Source organism: Phalangium opilio, unplaced genomic scaffold, assembly GCF_054372755.1.
Source record: "Phalangium opilio isolate 3A_F unplaced genomic scaffold, DU_Popi_V2 ptg000048l_1, whole genome shotgun sequence".
NCBI lineage: Eukaryota > Metazoa > Arthropoda > Arachnida > Opiliones > Phalangiidae > Phalangium > Phalangium opilio.
The window spans coordinates 3,649,625-3,663,649 of NW_028324170.1; the positions used below are offsets into that span (position 1 = coordinate 3,649,625).

Below are 14,025 nucleotides of genomic sequence, written 5' to 3' on the forward strand. Positions count from 1 at the left end.
CAATGTACAATTTATTATCTCGAGTTTTTTATACTGAGAATGAGAATTTCTTCGGTTCTTGTCAGCACGCGCAAAGCTATGTTTTACCAGAAGGGGATAATAGAAGAAGGATGCCACTCTGTATCCTCTTAATGCTTTAGCTATGTAACGTCATTCTTCCCAAGCTCACCCTTTTAGTTTGCTTTCCCGCTCATCAAACTACAAATGGGCATCGCACCGTAAGGTGAATTCTATAATTGTTTGGCACTAAATCCCCAGCAATCATCCCACAAACCTTGATTGTCTTGACGTGGGACAAAAATGCACAAGCGCGTCTTGCCAAATATTTAAACGCTAATAGAGTAATGATGAGGGAACTATTTATCGTGTATGTGATTCGGTTTAGTAACCTTGCTCTAAATGTTCCGTTGTTGGGATGAGTGACGTTACACTTACCCCGCTTTGTGCTTGTACACTTCTCTCGAAGAGAAGTATTATATACTTCTGGTTTTACATAGAGACCTAGCTTTGCGCGTGCTGACAGCCAAAGCTGTAACAGCGTATGTATCAAATAGTATACCGTCGGAGGGAGTTGCGCAGTTGCCCACGACAAGGCAGACAGGAGTATTTTTTAGAGTTCTTCATAATAAACCTACGGAAAAATGAGAAGATTATTAACGTGTTATTTTACATATACAATTTTTTATTGTTAATTACACGAAATACAATTAATACGTGAAAATGTATTCAGTAAAAGTTAGTTTTACTCTGTTTTACATACAATACACAATTTTTGTTAAGAAACATTTTTGGACATGCATTAACAGAAGTAAGGGTGAAATCGAAATCTGACAAGTCTAACTGCGGGTCTAATATGGTCAACATAACTAGGAGAATTATATCTTATCATAGCATCCCGACATTGGGGACACTGTGAACAATAATTTACATTAGTATTAATACCATTTGAGTCCATATTTTTGTTAGTAAAACCACGCAATTGATTTTCCAACATCAATCCATGATGTAAAGCGCGCCTTTTTTCGCGTTCCCTAGCAATGGCCAATAGGAACTCTTCCTGGGAAAGCGCGCGAAATTCAAACCCCGAAAAATCACGCTTGATTACACCGTGATCAGTGTTTCTGGTTGAATTAGTGTTAGGTTCCTTCCAGAAAGAGGCTGGCAAGTTTCTTTGACGCAAGGGAATATAGTTTTCATCATTTCGAGGGATTTTGGAGCACGTTTCATTAGTCACAACAGTTTTTTCTTCCCTAAATTGATTATAGCCCACAAAGGCTTAGCGTGTAAAATCAAAAGCGAATGAATATGGTTTGAGAACGAACTTACGGTAGATCTTTAGGATTAGTTCGCGTATCCATATTTAAGCTGTTTATTAGGAGAAACCAAAAGGTCGGCGGCGTCTTAACGGGACCAAGGTTTCGGACCAAATAAAACTGATCCGCGGAAGGAGAGAATATTTGGGGATCATGCCTAGCCAGTCTCTAAGAGCTAGGATCTCCGAGATTTCTACCCAAATTCTTCGGCATCCTTTTATATATATAAAGTTTGGCCCACCCTTACGTACTCCGCCCATCTTTGCCCCAGCATTTCTCTCCTTTCGGGAAGCCGAAGCGAGTCTTAGCAGTTCGTCTATTATTGCTGTGGAATTCCTCTAGTTTCGGCCCGCGAAGAATGCCTGCCAGAGAGGCCAAAGTCGATATCAACCAAGTCAGGAAGAACTAGGTCTATCTTAGCAAAGTTTTGAATCCAGCTTGATTCTCGCGCTGCAAAACAGCCAAACCATAACGCATTTGGTCGAGTATCTCAAGGAGTAGTATATCGGGCCCACACCACACCCATGGGGTGTGGTGTGGGCCCGATATACTACTCCTTGCGTATCTCTAGAAAACGGCAAAGTTGGGAAGAGATTGTCTTCTCCACTCGATCTTTATCGACTCTAGACTAGCGAGCTCTCGGAAAATTCGACGTTCTTCGGAAACGATTTCGGTTTGCGGAGCGACGCTAAACTCGAGAATTTTAAGATGGTTCGAATTCCTTTTTACTAAGAAATACCATAGAGGAGTCAAGAGGGAACCGTCCCAAACACGCCATCTCATCTTATCCAACATAAAATTCCGAATATCAAATTCCACCGAGCTCTTTCCACACGGTAGAATATAAATATATATATTTATACCTTTCACATAAAAAATACCAGTCTTTGTTCAATTCGACCGCGAAATTAAGTGGAATTATAATGAGGTTTCGAGTAATTTAATTGGGAGGCCTTTATGTAAGATACGAGCTTTAAAACGCCACCAACTGGCTCAAAATCCGACCAAATTTGACAAAGTTATGGGTCTAAGAAGTTTCGAGACATTATCAAGAAGAGATATCTAGTTTATCCGCCCCATTTCTAGCTTTATCTCCAGTCCAAACGTATAGCGTAGATCCGGTGTTAATCCCGCCTCTAAATTACAACCATCATCTCATTGGTTCTTAAAAACTCACGTCAGCGCGACGCGAATGACGAAAATTACTTTGTATTTTCCGACTGAGGAGAGTGTAGCGAAATAGCCCGGCCTCCTTTTACGTCCCCCCTTTATATTTTGGAAGGGGGACTGGGAATATGGCTCGCGAAATACTTAAGCATCTCATACCTTCTCCCTAGTAAACTAGATATCGCTTCTTGACAATATATCCACACATAGTCGTGGAAATACATGGAAATGAAATAATAGGGTTTCCAGTACTTTAGGTAGGGGTAATTTTTATGAAAGGGAAGATTAGATCTTTAAAACGCGACAAGCTAGGTCAAAATTGGACGAAAACTAACAGAGATCTTCGAAGTTCGAAATGTAAAGCAAAAACTTACCAGCATTCCTCGTGAATTCACAATGACGTAAAAGCGTGAAGAATATTGCGCGTAAATTTTACTAGCGCGTGCCACGAGCATGACGTTGGTAAACAATAAAAGCAAATGGTTGAGGGGGGGGGGACAAAACCGAGATCTTTGGGAGTTTCTTCCTTCTCCAAGAATCTTTATATATTCTTACGGAATGAGAAACACTTCAGCTATGCTAAACATCCAATGAACATTCTATTCCCTGATGCTTGAAGAATATTTGCAATTAGGCCTCAAAACGAAAAGAGAATATACCTAAATTGTCTTCCGTACCCTGTTTGCACTTTGAACTATTTTTTTTTTTTTAATTTTATTTCCGGATTAAATGTTTCTGTTTTAAATAATTTTTCTGAATGACCAACCCCTAATAAAAAACGAACACAAAATTCTTCAATTTTTTTATTACCACAGCGTTTTTTTCAGGGGGTCTTCTACTAAGTGACACTTCAATGGGTTTTAATTTAAATATAATAATATATTAACGCCTAGAAGGTTTCAATATGCTTTTATTTAACAATATGGTGGTTTACAATCAAAGGGTTTTACCCCTAGCTGCTTTTATACAAACAATTCAAATTTTTAATTATGATTAATTAATGTTAATGATTATCTAAGCAATAAATTTACTAAGCTGAATATATAGTCTAAATGAGACGTTTTCTTCCAAATTAAAACATAAATCTTTGACTTTAAACACTTCAAGAGCAAAATTACATTTAATTATTTTAATTTCACACTTTCATTCAAAAGTCAATAGGTTGTCGTTCTAAATTTAAACGAAATCGGCTTCAATTTAGACCATGCTAAATGAATTACAGACAGAAATTAATTATCTTTCCATGGAAAAATTAATTAAACATATGATTACGTTAATGAACTTAATCATTTCTCTTCCAACGCCTCTTTGATGCCAGAAATGATTTTATTCATCTTGGCTGGGGTGTCAATATACCCATCCCCATTCTAAAATTAATCAAATTAAACTTAATTACGATTAATTAAGATAATGGTAATTAAAATACCATAAAATAATTATATAACCTTTTTGGAGTGAACTATAGTACCATCTTCTAGTTCAACTTCCAACCATCCTGTCGTGGTTTTAGTAGGGATACCCGTCTAATTAATTAATTATTATTTAATGTTAATTAAAGCTTAATTAAATTCCACATATCTCCCACGTACAAATTCGAGTTTCCCTGGAAAAACCTTATCAAGTTCCGCCTTAAGTTTGCGGAACTATAAATAATAAAACAAAATATTCCCATTTAATTCTAATCATTCCTAATTAAAGTATAATTAACTAAATACCTTAGGCTCGTACCCTCAGGCTCCACTGGTTAAATTCAAAATAGTATCATATTTTTGAATTAATAAAATTTAATTAAAATTAAACCTTACCAATAAGTAACCATAATTCTGAGCGGCATCCTAATTACTTTAATCAAACTAATCTTGATTAAAACTCAATAAATGTAAAAGCGTTTGTGTTGATAAGAAATTCTAGAATGTAGGGGGTATTTCTCAAGCGAGGTCTAAGCAGCTGCGCGTCTACAAATTGGCCCTTGAAGTTATTGACCCATTTTATTTCGCCAAGTCAGAGATAAGTTAAGAACACTTTGCCATCTGTTTCCCGCGTTTGCGAACTGAATTAAATTTAAACAATATTTTTTCAGATAATTTATTTATTTATTTATTTATTTATTTATTCGTAAAAAAAAAACAATTTACAATTATTTTTGAAAATTATTAAATATATTATGATCGACAGTTTTTGTGTGCCAATGCAACCCATCGTGATCTGGTTCATGAGCTGATGGTAATAGAATATGTCTCCAACCTCTTAAAATAGGTCAAATTAGGCCAAAAGAATCAAAACACACACCAAAAAATGTAATACCTATTGTTAGTTAGCCCTAAAAATATTTTCCAGTTGTATTTCCACCCAAAATCATAAGGGTTGACGTAAATCTAATCATTAAAATATGTTTTAATAACTAGTAGATGAAAAATAGGCATATTTTCAATACTTTTCCTTGTTTGGCGTAACTTAAACGTTCTTTCTTATTTATATGAGCTTCTACACTCGTTTCTCCGTTTGATATGAGTCTGGCATGCCATATAGTAAGCACACCCAATACAGTAAATACACCGATACATATGAATGCCGCGTAAACCAAACATGAATGGTAAAACGTCCCGTAAGGGTCAATGAAAGTAAAATAGTCAACTTTCCTCTGTGGTGTAGTGGAGTTGTTTTGATTATCAGAGGACTAATATTAGGATTGAATTGATAATTAACTTTAATTAGGGTTCGTGAAAAATTAATTAAATTAATTACCAAAATAATTGGGTCTAAAAACACGTGATCATAAGCTATCTTAGCTCCAAAAAGGAGTATGAAAAAGGCTCCTGCAAGTTTTTAATATTTTGGATTAAATGTTAAACATAAACGCAGATTTTTTAGACCAATTAGGCTTAACAAAGCCTTATATTTATGATATCTATGCCACGGGAATTTCAAGTATGTTATAGAGTTATCTCAGTTGTGACAGTGCCTTAAGCCATGGCTTAGCTTTGGCAGTGGGCGGCCATGTTTGGTACCGTTTGGTTCTATGACGTCACACTAAATGCGTGATAATGCACTGCTAAGCCTAATTTTTCTATTTTATCAATACTTTAAAAATATAATACCTAGTTCCGTGTAAACACAGTACATAAAAAAATAACGGTGATTATAATGGCCAATACAAGTATTGAGCCAAGCTGATGTTAGTTATAGTTAAGGAAGATAATTAAGTATTAAATACATGGTTTCCACTAAAGGGTTTTTTTCCGTTCCCTCAGTGTTGCCAGGCCATTGGTGAGTCAAGAGATTGAGGAGAAAAAGGCTAGCAGTTCAGTTTCACTCAGTACCTGACAAAGTTGACTCACAGAAGGCCTGACAAGGGAATTTTCTGTAGGCCCTTGGACCTTTAGTGAAAACTATAGTTTACACACGTGGAGGATTCATACCATTTACACCTGGAGGTGTCAATGGTATGAATCCTCCATATGTGTAAACCATCTATAGTGCTTATTTAGTAATATTTTAAGGGATACGGCAATGATGATCCATTTTCAAAATACACTTATCACATACGCTACAATGATGCGTTCTATGAGGTTTGGGTGAAATACATTTTTTGCAAATAGAGACCGCTTCAAGAATTAGACCCCCCTATTAAGTCATGACCATAAAAGTACACTTTAGAGTGGGTTATTAACTTAAAACTACTGTAATTAGGTTAATTTACCGCCGGAGGTACTCCGGGATTTGTGACATATGCCATGTAGTAATGAAAATTAACGTTAATAAGTAACCAATGACCAATTGGAACTGCGATAGCGGTTATGAACCAACTATGATGGATCCAATATGGTAACCCTAAGAAGTAAGCTATGGCTACAATTGACAGGGTCAAGAGTTGAACCAACAAGACAAAGATCTTCAATAGTAATTAATGATAATATTAGCCCTTGTAATTAATTTTACAACGACGTTCAAGGAGTTATAACTCTTACCGGTCCCATAATTTTGGTGAAATGGTCCACGAACCAGAACATGGGTTCAACGCAAGTATCCAAGGCATAGTGTTTACTGAAGAAATCGTTGTAACAAAGGCTTAAAAATAATGTTTTCGCTACCCGAAGCTTCACAATTAGTCCGCTTACGACTCTTCGACGTAATTTATTCAAAGTTAATCGAATTCGCGCCATTTATAATTAATTTAACTTAACTTTAAAGCGGTAAACCCGCCCACACGTTACCGGCATTCATTTGAAACGTAACGCGAGTAGAGGATCACAGAGCAGACGAATTTTCAGATAGCGAAACCGGACTGAACACAAACATTGGAGAAAATGGACATGAAACAATTTTCCGGACTCCGGAGCGGGCTATGTGCGGAGTGAGCAATGCCGATGACGTCATTTTCCGGGGAGCCGAGCCCTACGATTAGATTGAAGTCCGTCATCTTGTCAGCGGGGTTTCGGTTCGGGGAAAGTAAAGTCGGGAAACGCAGCTATGTTCGAGAAAATGTCCGAATTGACCGTTTCCGCACCTTTGGCCAAAACCGAAGCCGAGGATTTTGATTTTGGAGATTTTCAAAACTCCGAAGACTTTGAAAATTCGAACAATGACTCTTTTTCGAGCCCAGAGACCAACAATGATAATTCGTTCGCGGCAAACTTCACGGAAACATTCTCGAACTCGCTCGAAGACTTGGTCAACACGTTCGACGAAAAAATAACAAAATGCTTCTACAATTACGAAGAAAAAGTGGACAAAATCGCCCCAGTTCAAGTCAGAACCCAAGAGGAAATCATGAACGAATGCCAGTAAGCCTGAAATTACGTTTATATAACCTTGGAAATGATAATAGACCAATTTGGCCTACGATAAACAAACCAAGGCTTAAATCCAGCTGTCACTTTTTTTGACTCCCAATGAGAGCCAACGCCTATGAACCCGCCTGGGTGGGGTGGGAACAACAAACATACCGATGCCTTTGATCTAAACAGGAGTCAATATTGGGAGTATATAACTATAGTGATGATAAGAGCTAATAAATTGTGTGGTGGTTCAGATTGTATAACAGTAATGTTGTCAGTATGTTTTCCTGAGGGTATTATTAAGAGTATATAAGAGAAAACATTTGTTGCAGGAGTGAATACACAGAGTATACTTGTATTAATAATATTTCCATAGAATGTGGTGGACAATTACGGGGAATTTTGGCAACATCCTCCCAATTGATTGGTCAAAATCATACGCTAGAAAGCTGCACATAAATGCTTTAAATCTCAACCAAAAAATGGTACAAACTGTGACTTGATAGATAAAAGTTTAAAACTCACGTAGACTTTGACATATTTAGCAACAGGCCAAGCAAAATGCTGAAATTGACGCACTAGAGGAAGAGGAATTGGCCAAAGACTTGGATATGCATTCATTGATCATTTCAAGTCTGCAACAAGAGCCTGTCTTCACTGCTGAACAAGTACTTGAAGAAATAGATGAGATAATGCAGCAACAAGAGTCACCCGTAGCTGAAGGTCAAACTAGTCTTGAAAAAACACCAGATGCTCTTGAATCCAAGAAATCTTCAATTAAATCCATGTTTTACGAAGAAAGTGAGTTCAAAAAACCCCTCTTTTGTTTTTTTGGTCTATTTTTTCAGCACAAAACCTTGGCACCTGCACCTTTTTAGATTGTCTTTTCCTTGGTGGTTGATCCTGTCTTGTCTCTTTTTTTCCTTTTTTTTTTTTGCAAAACTTGGTTTTGTGTTTCTTTTAGAAATGAAATTTTTCCTCGCTTCAGAACTAAAAACATTGTCGGTGTCCCAATTAAACGAGTTGTATCTCGAATTGGAAAGAATGATTAGAGATAATTCAGAGACACTCATCTCCGAATTGGCATTGAGGGATGAACTGGAGTACGAGAAGGAACTGAAGAATTCATTCATTTCGTTGCTGCTCAGCGTGCAGAATAAAAGGAGGCAGCAGAATGTGGAGAAGAAAAGGAGAAAGAATATGGGAGTACCAGAAGCTAAGGTAATATTTGAATTTTTTTACTTAAGCCTTGGTAACTCAATTTGTGCCTTGGTAACTTAAGCCTTGGTAACTTAATTTGTAATTTTGTTTATAGTATCTGACCACAGTGATCCCATACAGCGTGGAACATGGACCTGCTGATAACCCAACCTTACAAATTCTCATTAAAAGTAAATTTTACCTAGGCCTTGGCCTTTGGTTATGGCAGATTAGGCCTAACTATTAATTAATTAAGCTTAAAAATTGTACTTACAAATGAAACATGGTGTATTTTACAGTCCTTCAAGCCATCAATGAGGATAGCCCCACTGTACCCACGCTTCTAACAGACTACATACTCAAAGGTAAGTCCAAAAAAAAATATATTTAAAAAGTTTAAAATAGGCCAAAGTAGGCTTAAGTCTTATAGAATGATAAAATAGGCCAAAGTAGGCTTAAGTCTTATAGAATGATAAAATGGGCCAAAGTAGGCTTAAGTCTTTTAGAATGATAAAATAGGCCAAAGTAGGCTTAAGTCTTATAGAATGATAAAATGGGCCAAAGTAGGCTTAAGTCTTTTAGAATGATAAAATGGGCCAAAGTAGGCTTAAGTCTTATAGAATGATAAAATAGGCCAAAGTAGGCTTAAGTCTTATAGAATGATAAAATGGGCCAAAGTAGGCTTAAGTCTTTTAGAATGATAAAATGGGCCAAAGTAGGCTTAAGTCTTATAGAATGATAAAATAGGCCAAAGTAGGCTTAAGTCTTTTAGAATGATAAAATGGGCCAAAGTAGGCTTAAGTCTTTTAGAATGATAAAATAGGCCAAAGTAGGCTTAAGTCTTATAGAATGATAAAATGGGCCAAAGTAGGCTTAAGTCTTTTAGAATGATAAAATGGGCCAAAGTAGGCTTAAGTCTTATAGAATGATAAAATAGGCCAAAGTAGGCTTAAGTCTTATAGAATGATAAAATGGGCCAAAGTAGGCTTAAGTCTTTTAGAATGATAAAATGGGCCAAAGTAGGCTTAAGTCTTATAGAATGATAAAATAGGCCAAAGTAGGCTTAAGTCTTTTAGAATGATAAAATGGGCCAAAGTAGGCTTAAGTCTTTTAGAATGATAAAATAGGCCAAAGTAGGCTTAAGTCTTATAGAATGATAAAATGGGCCAAAGTAGGCTTAAGTCTTTTAGAATGATAAAATGGGCCAAAGTAGGCTTAAGTCTTATAGAATGATAAAATAGGCCAAAGTAGGCTTAAGTCTTATAGAATGATAAAATGGGCCAAAGTAGGCTTAAGTCTTTTAGAATGATAAAATGGGCCAAAGTAGGCTTAAGTCTTTTAGAATGATAAAATGGGCCAAAGTAGGCTTAAGTCTTTTAGAATGATAAAATGGGCCAAAGTAGGCTTAAGTCTTTTAGAATGATAAAATAGGCCAAAGTAGGCTTAAGTCTTATAGAATGATAAAATAGGCCAAAGTAGGCTTAAGTCTTATAGAATGATAAAATGGGCCAAAGTAGGCTTAAGTCTTTTAGAATGATAAAATGGGCCAAAGTAGGCTTAAGTCTTATAGAATGATAAAATAGGCCAAAGTAGGCTTAAGTCTTTTAGAATGATAAAATGGGCCAAAGTAGGCTTAAGTCTTTTAGAATGATAAAATGGGCCAAAGTAGGCTTAAGTCTTATAGAATGATAAAATAGGCCAAAGTAGGCTTAAGTCTTTTAGAATGATAAAATGGGCCAAAGTAGGCTTAAGTCTTTTAGAATGATAAAATAGGCCAAAGTAGGCTTAAGTCTTATAGAATGATAAAATGGGCCAAAGTAGGCTTAAGTCTTTTAGAATGATAAAATGGGCCAAAGTAGGCTTAAGTCTTATAGAATGATAAAATAGGCCAAAGTAGGCTTAAGTCTTATAGAATGATAAAATGGGCCAAAGTAGGCTTAAGTCTTTTAGAATGATAAAATGGGCCAAAGTAGGCTTAAGTCTTATAGAATGATAAAATAGGCCAAAGTAGGCTTAAGTCTTTTAGAATGATAAAATGGGCCAAAGTAGGCTTAAGTCTTTTAGAATGATAAAATAGGCCAAAGTAGGCTTAAGTCTTATAGAATGATAAAATGGGCCAAAGTAGGCTTAAGTCTTTTAGAATGATAAAATGGGCCAAAGTAGGCTTAAGTCTTATAGAATGATAAAATAGGCCAAAGTAGGCTTAAGTCTTATAGAATGATAAAATGGGCCAAAGTAGGCTTAAGTCTTTTAGAATGATAAAATGGGCCAAAGTAGGCTTAAGTCTTATAGAATGATAAAATAGGCCAAAGTAGGCTTAAGTCTTTTAGAATGATAAAATGGGCCAAAGTAGGCTTAAGTCTTTTAGAATGATAAAATAGGCCAAAGTAGGCTTAAGTCTTATAGAATGATAAAATGGGCCAAAGTAGGCTTAAGTCTTTTAGAATGATAAAATGGGCCAAAGTAGGCTTAAGTCTTATAGAATGATAAAATAGGCCAAAGTAGGCTTAAGTCTTATAGAATGATAAAATGGGCCAAAGTAGGCTTAAGTCTTTTAGAATGATAAAATGGGCCAAAGTAGGCTTAAGTCTTTTAGAATGATAAAATGGGCCAAAGTAGGCTTAAGTCTTTTAGAATGATAAAATGGGCCAAAGTAGGCTTAAGTCTTTTAGAATGATAAAATAGGCCAAAGTAGGCTTAAGTCTTATAGAATGATAAAATAGGCCAAAGTAGGCTTAAGTCTTATAGAATGATAAAATGGGCCAAAGTAGGCTTAAGTCTTTTAGAATGATAAAATGGGCCAAAGTAGGCTTAAGTCTTATAGAATGATAAAATAGGCCAAAGTAGGCTTAAGTCTTTTAGAATGATAAAATGGGCCAAAGTAGGCTTAAGTCTTTTAGAATGATAAAATGGGCCAAAGTAGGCTTAAGTCTTATAGAATGATAAAATAGGCCAAAGTAGGCTTAAGTCTTTTAGAATGATAAAATGGGCCAAAGTAGGCTTAAGTCTTTTAGAATGATAAAATAGGCCAAAGTAGGCTTAAGTCTTATAGAATGATAAAATGGGCCAAAGTAGGCTTAAGTCTTTTAGAATGATAAAATGGGCCAAAGTAGGCTTAAGTCTTATAGAATGATAAAATGGGCCAAAGTAGGCTTAAGTCTTTTAGAATGATAAAATAGGCCAAAGTAGGCTTAAGTCTTTTAGAATGATAAAATAGGCCAAAGTAGGCTTAAGTCTTATAGAATGATAAAATGGGCCAAAGTAGGCTTAAGTCTTTTAGAATGATAAAATAGGCCAAAGTAGGCTTAAGTCTTTTAGAATGATAAAATAGGCCAAAGTAGGCTTAAGTCTTTGAGAATGATAAAATGGGCCAAAGTAGGCTTAAGTCTTATAGAATGATAAAATAGGCCAAAGTAGGCTTAAGTCTTTTAGAATGATAAAATGGGCCAAAGTAGGCTTAAGTCTTTTAGAATGATAAAATAGGCCAAAGTAGGCTTAAGTCTTATAGAATGATAAAATGGGCCAAAGTAGGCTTAAGTCTTTTAGAATGATAAAATGGGCCAAAGTAGGCTTAAGTCTTATAGAATGATAAAATAGGCCAAAGTAGGCTTAAGTCTTATAGAATGATAAAATGGGCCAAAGTAGGCTTAAGTCTTTTAGAATGATAAAATGGGCCAAAGTAGGCTTAAGTCTTATAGAATGATAAAATAGGCCAAAGTAGGCTTAAGTCTTTTAGAATGATAAAATGGGCCAAAGTAGGCTTAAGTCTTTTAGAATGATAAAATGGGCCAAAGTAGGCTTAAGTCTTTTAGAATGATAAAATAGGCCAAAGTAGGCTTAAGTCTTATAGAATGATAAAATGGGCCAAAGTAGGCTTAAGTCTTTTAGAATGATAAAATGGGCCAAAGTAGGCTTAAGTCTTATAGAATGATAAAATAGGCCAAAGTAGGCTTAAGTCTTATAGAATGATAAAATGGGCCAAAGTAGGCTTAAGTCTTTTAGAATGATAAAATGGGCCAAAGTAGGCTTAAGTCTTTTAGAATGATAAAATGGGCCAAAGTAGGCTTAAGTCTTTTAGAATGATAAAATGGGCCAAAGTAGGCTTAAGTCTTTTAGAATGATAAAATAGGCCAAAGTAGGCTTAAGTCTTATAGAATGATAAAATAGGCCAAAGTAGGCTTAAGTCTTATAGAATGATAAAATGGGCCAAAGTAGGCTTAAGTCTTTTAGAATGATAAAATGGGCCAAAGTAGGCTTAAGTCTTATAGAATGATAAAATAGGCCAAAGTAGGCTTAAGTCTTTTAGAATGATAAAATGGGCCAAAGTAGGCTTAAGTCTTTTAGAATGATAAAATGGGCCAAAGTAGGCTTAAGTCTTATAGAATGATAAAATAGGCCAAAGTAGGCTTAAGTCTTTTAGAATGATAAAATGGGCCAAAGTAGGCTTAAGTCTTTTAGAATGATAAAATAGGCCAAAGTAGGCTTAAGTCTTATAGAATGATAAAATGGGCCAAAGTAGGCTTAAGTCTTTTAGAATGATAAAATGGGCCAAAGTAGGCTTAAGTCTTATAGAATGATAAAATGGGCCAAAGTAGGCTTAAGTCTTTTAGAATGATAAAATAGGCCAAAGTAGGCTTAAGTCTTTTAGAATGATAAAATAGGCCAAAGTAGGCTTAAGTCTTATAGAATGATAAAATGGGCCAAAGTAGGCTTAAGTCTTTTAGAATGATAAAATAGGCCAAAGTAGGCTTAAGTCTTTTAGAATGATAAAATAGGCCAAAGTAGGCTTAAGTCTTTGAGAATGATAAAATAGGCCAAAGTAGGCTTAATTTTTATAGAATGATAAAATGGGCCAAAGCAGGCTTAAGTCTTATAGAATGAAATATAGTCTGCTTATGCTAGACTTGGGGCTGAGCATAATCAGGCGGGAAATTTTTAATATTAAAAAGCACTTGTGGTTTTCATTTAGTTTTATGTCCTACCTGATTGGTTGGCTTCAAAAGGGATTATCAAGTCTTTTCTTCAGTTTAACTTGGAACTAAGTACACACCCGTTTTTCGCATTTTCTAAGTCATGATGCCTAATTCTATAATTTTTCAAAGAGAAAGTTTAAAATTTAAATATATTAATTATTCTAAAACATATATATTACGACAAAAAAAAAGCAAAAAAAAAAAAACTTTTCCAAAATGAAAAAGAAATTAAATATTAAAGCCTCAAATGTATAATCACACTTTGAACAAAATGTTTTTGATGTTAATGATGATTAGGGGGGCCTCATATTTATTATTAATTAATTAATTTTTAATTAATTATACTATATTTTAAATTAAAGTTCTTTTCTTTTTATATTTCTTTTTCCCCGCGGATTATTTTTTTAAAAATGGTGTAAATAGTTAAAAATACATTATCTGTACACTAAAATACTCGTAGGTTGTAGTTCAAAGCGAAAAAATTAAATTTTCCAAATCACACACACTAAAAGTTAAAAAAAAAAAAAAAAACAACGGTTTAGCTTTTAGTGACCAATAAATAAGATAAAAAAAATATATCTAATGAACAATTGA

At 35.0% G+C, this 14,025-nt stretch overlaps 3 protein-coding genes across 5 annotated transcripts; 1 reads left to right on the forward strand and 2 right to left on the reverse strand.

Annotated features, from left to right (window-relative positions):
• Positions 1-515: 515 nt before the first annotated feature.
• On the reverse strand, positions 516-1,802 carry LOC149673761 (uncharacterized). The gene is made up of 2 exons (XM_089839490.1): positions 1,327-1,802; positions 516-1,250 (listed from the first exon to the last, which is right to left on the reverse strand). The coding sequence occupies exons 1-2, from the start codon at positions 1,356-1,358 to the stop codon at positions 800-802; spliced, it is 483 nt and encodes a 160-aa protein (XP_089695616.1). The 5' UTR covers positions 1,359-1,802; the 3' UTR covers positions 516-799.
• A 1,570-nt stretch (positions 1,803-3,372) lies between these two features.
• Positions 3,373-6,782, reverse strand: LOC149673762 (palmitoyltransferase ZDHHC16). 2 transcript variants are annotated; one of them, XR_016366910.1, is made up of 14 exons: positions 6,449-6,782; positions 6,181-6,372; positions 5,987-6,104; positions 5,579-5,650; positions 5,226-5,296; positions 4,915-5,157; positions 4,785-4,855; positions 4,616-4,726; positions 4,286-4,530; positions 4,196-4,220; positions 4,070-4,123; positions 3,926-4,003; positions 3,753-3,847; positions 3,373-3,687 (listed from the first exon to the last, which is right to left on the reverse strand). XR_016366910.1 is itself a non-coding variant. In XM_089839487.1 (8 exons), exons 1-8 carry the CDS (start codon positions 6,641-6,643, stop codon positions 4,618-4,620), a joined length of 1,071 nt encoding a protein of 356 aa, XP_089695613.1. In that variant the 5' UTR covers positions 6,644-6,782; the 3' UTR covers positions 4,565-4,617. The 2 variants fall into 2 exon arrangements, 1 of the variants encoding a protein (XP_089695613.1); XM_089839487.1 differs by lacking the exons at positions 3,373-3,687; positions 3,753-3,847; positions 3,926-4,003; ... (1 more) ...; positions 4,196-4,220; positions 4,286-4,530 and having other exon boundaries at positions 4,565-4,726.
• A 67-nt stretch (positions 6,783-6,849) lies between these two features.
• Positions 6,850-13,965, forward strand: Unc-76 (fasciculation and elongation protein Unc-76). Of its 2 annotated transcripts, none has more exons than XM_089839485.1 (7): positions 6,850-7,264; positions 7,635-7,743; positions 7,804-8,059; positions 8,223-8,479; positions 8,574-8,649; positions 8,758-8,823; positions 13,428-13,965. In XM_089839485.1, the coding sequence occupies exons 1-7, from the start codon at positions 6,951-6,953 to the stop codon at positions 13,442-13,444; spliced, it is 1,095 nt and encodes a 364-aa protein (XP_089695611.1). In that variant the 5' UTR covers positions 6,850-6,950; the 3' UTR covers positions 13,445-13,965. The 2 variants fall into 2 exon arrangements, with proteins under 2 accessions (XP_089695611.1, XP_089695612.1); XM_089839486.1 differs by having other exon boundaries at positions 6,856-7,264; positions 8,247-8,479.
• Positions 13,966-14,025: the final 60 nt, after the last annotated feature.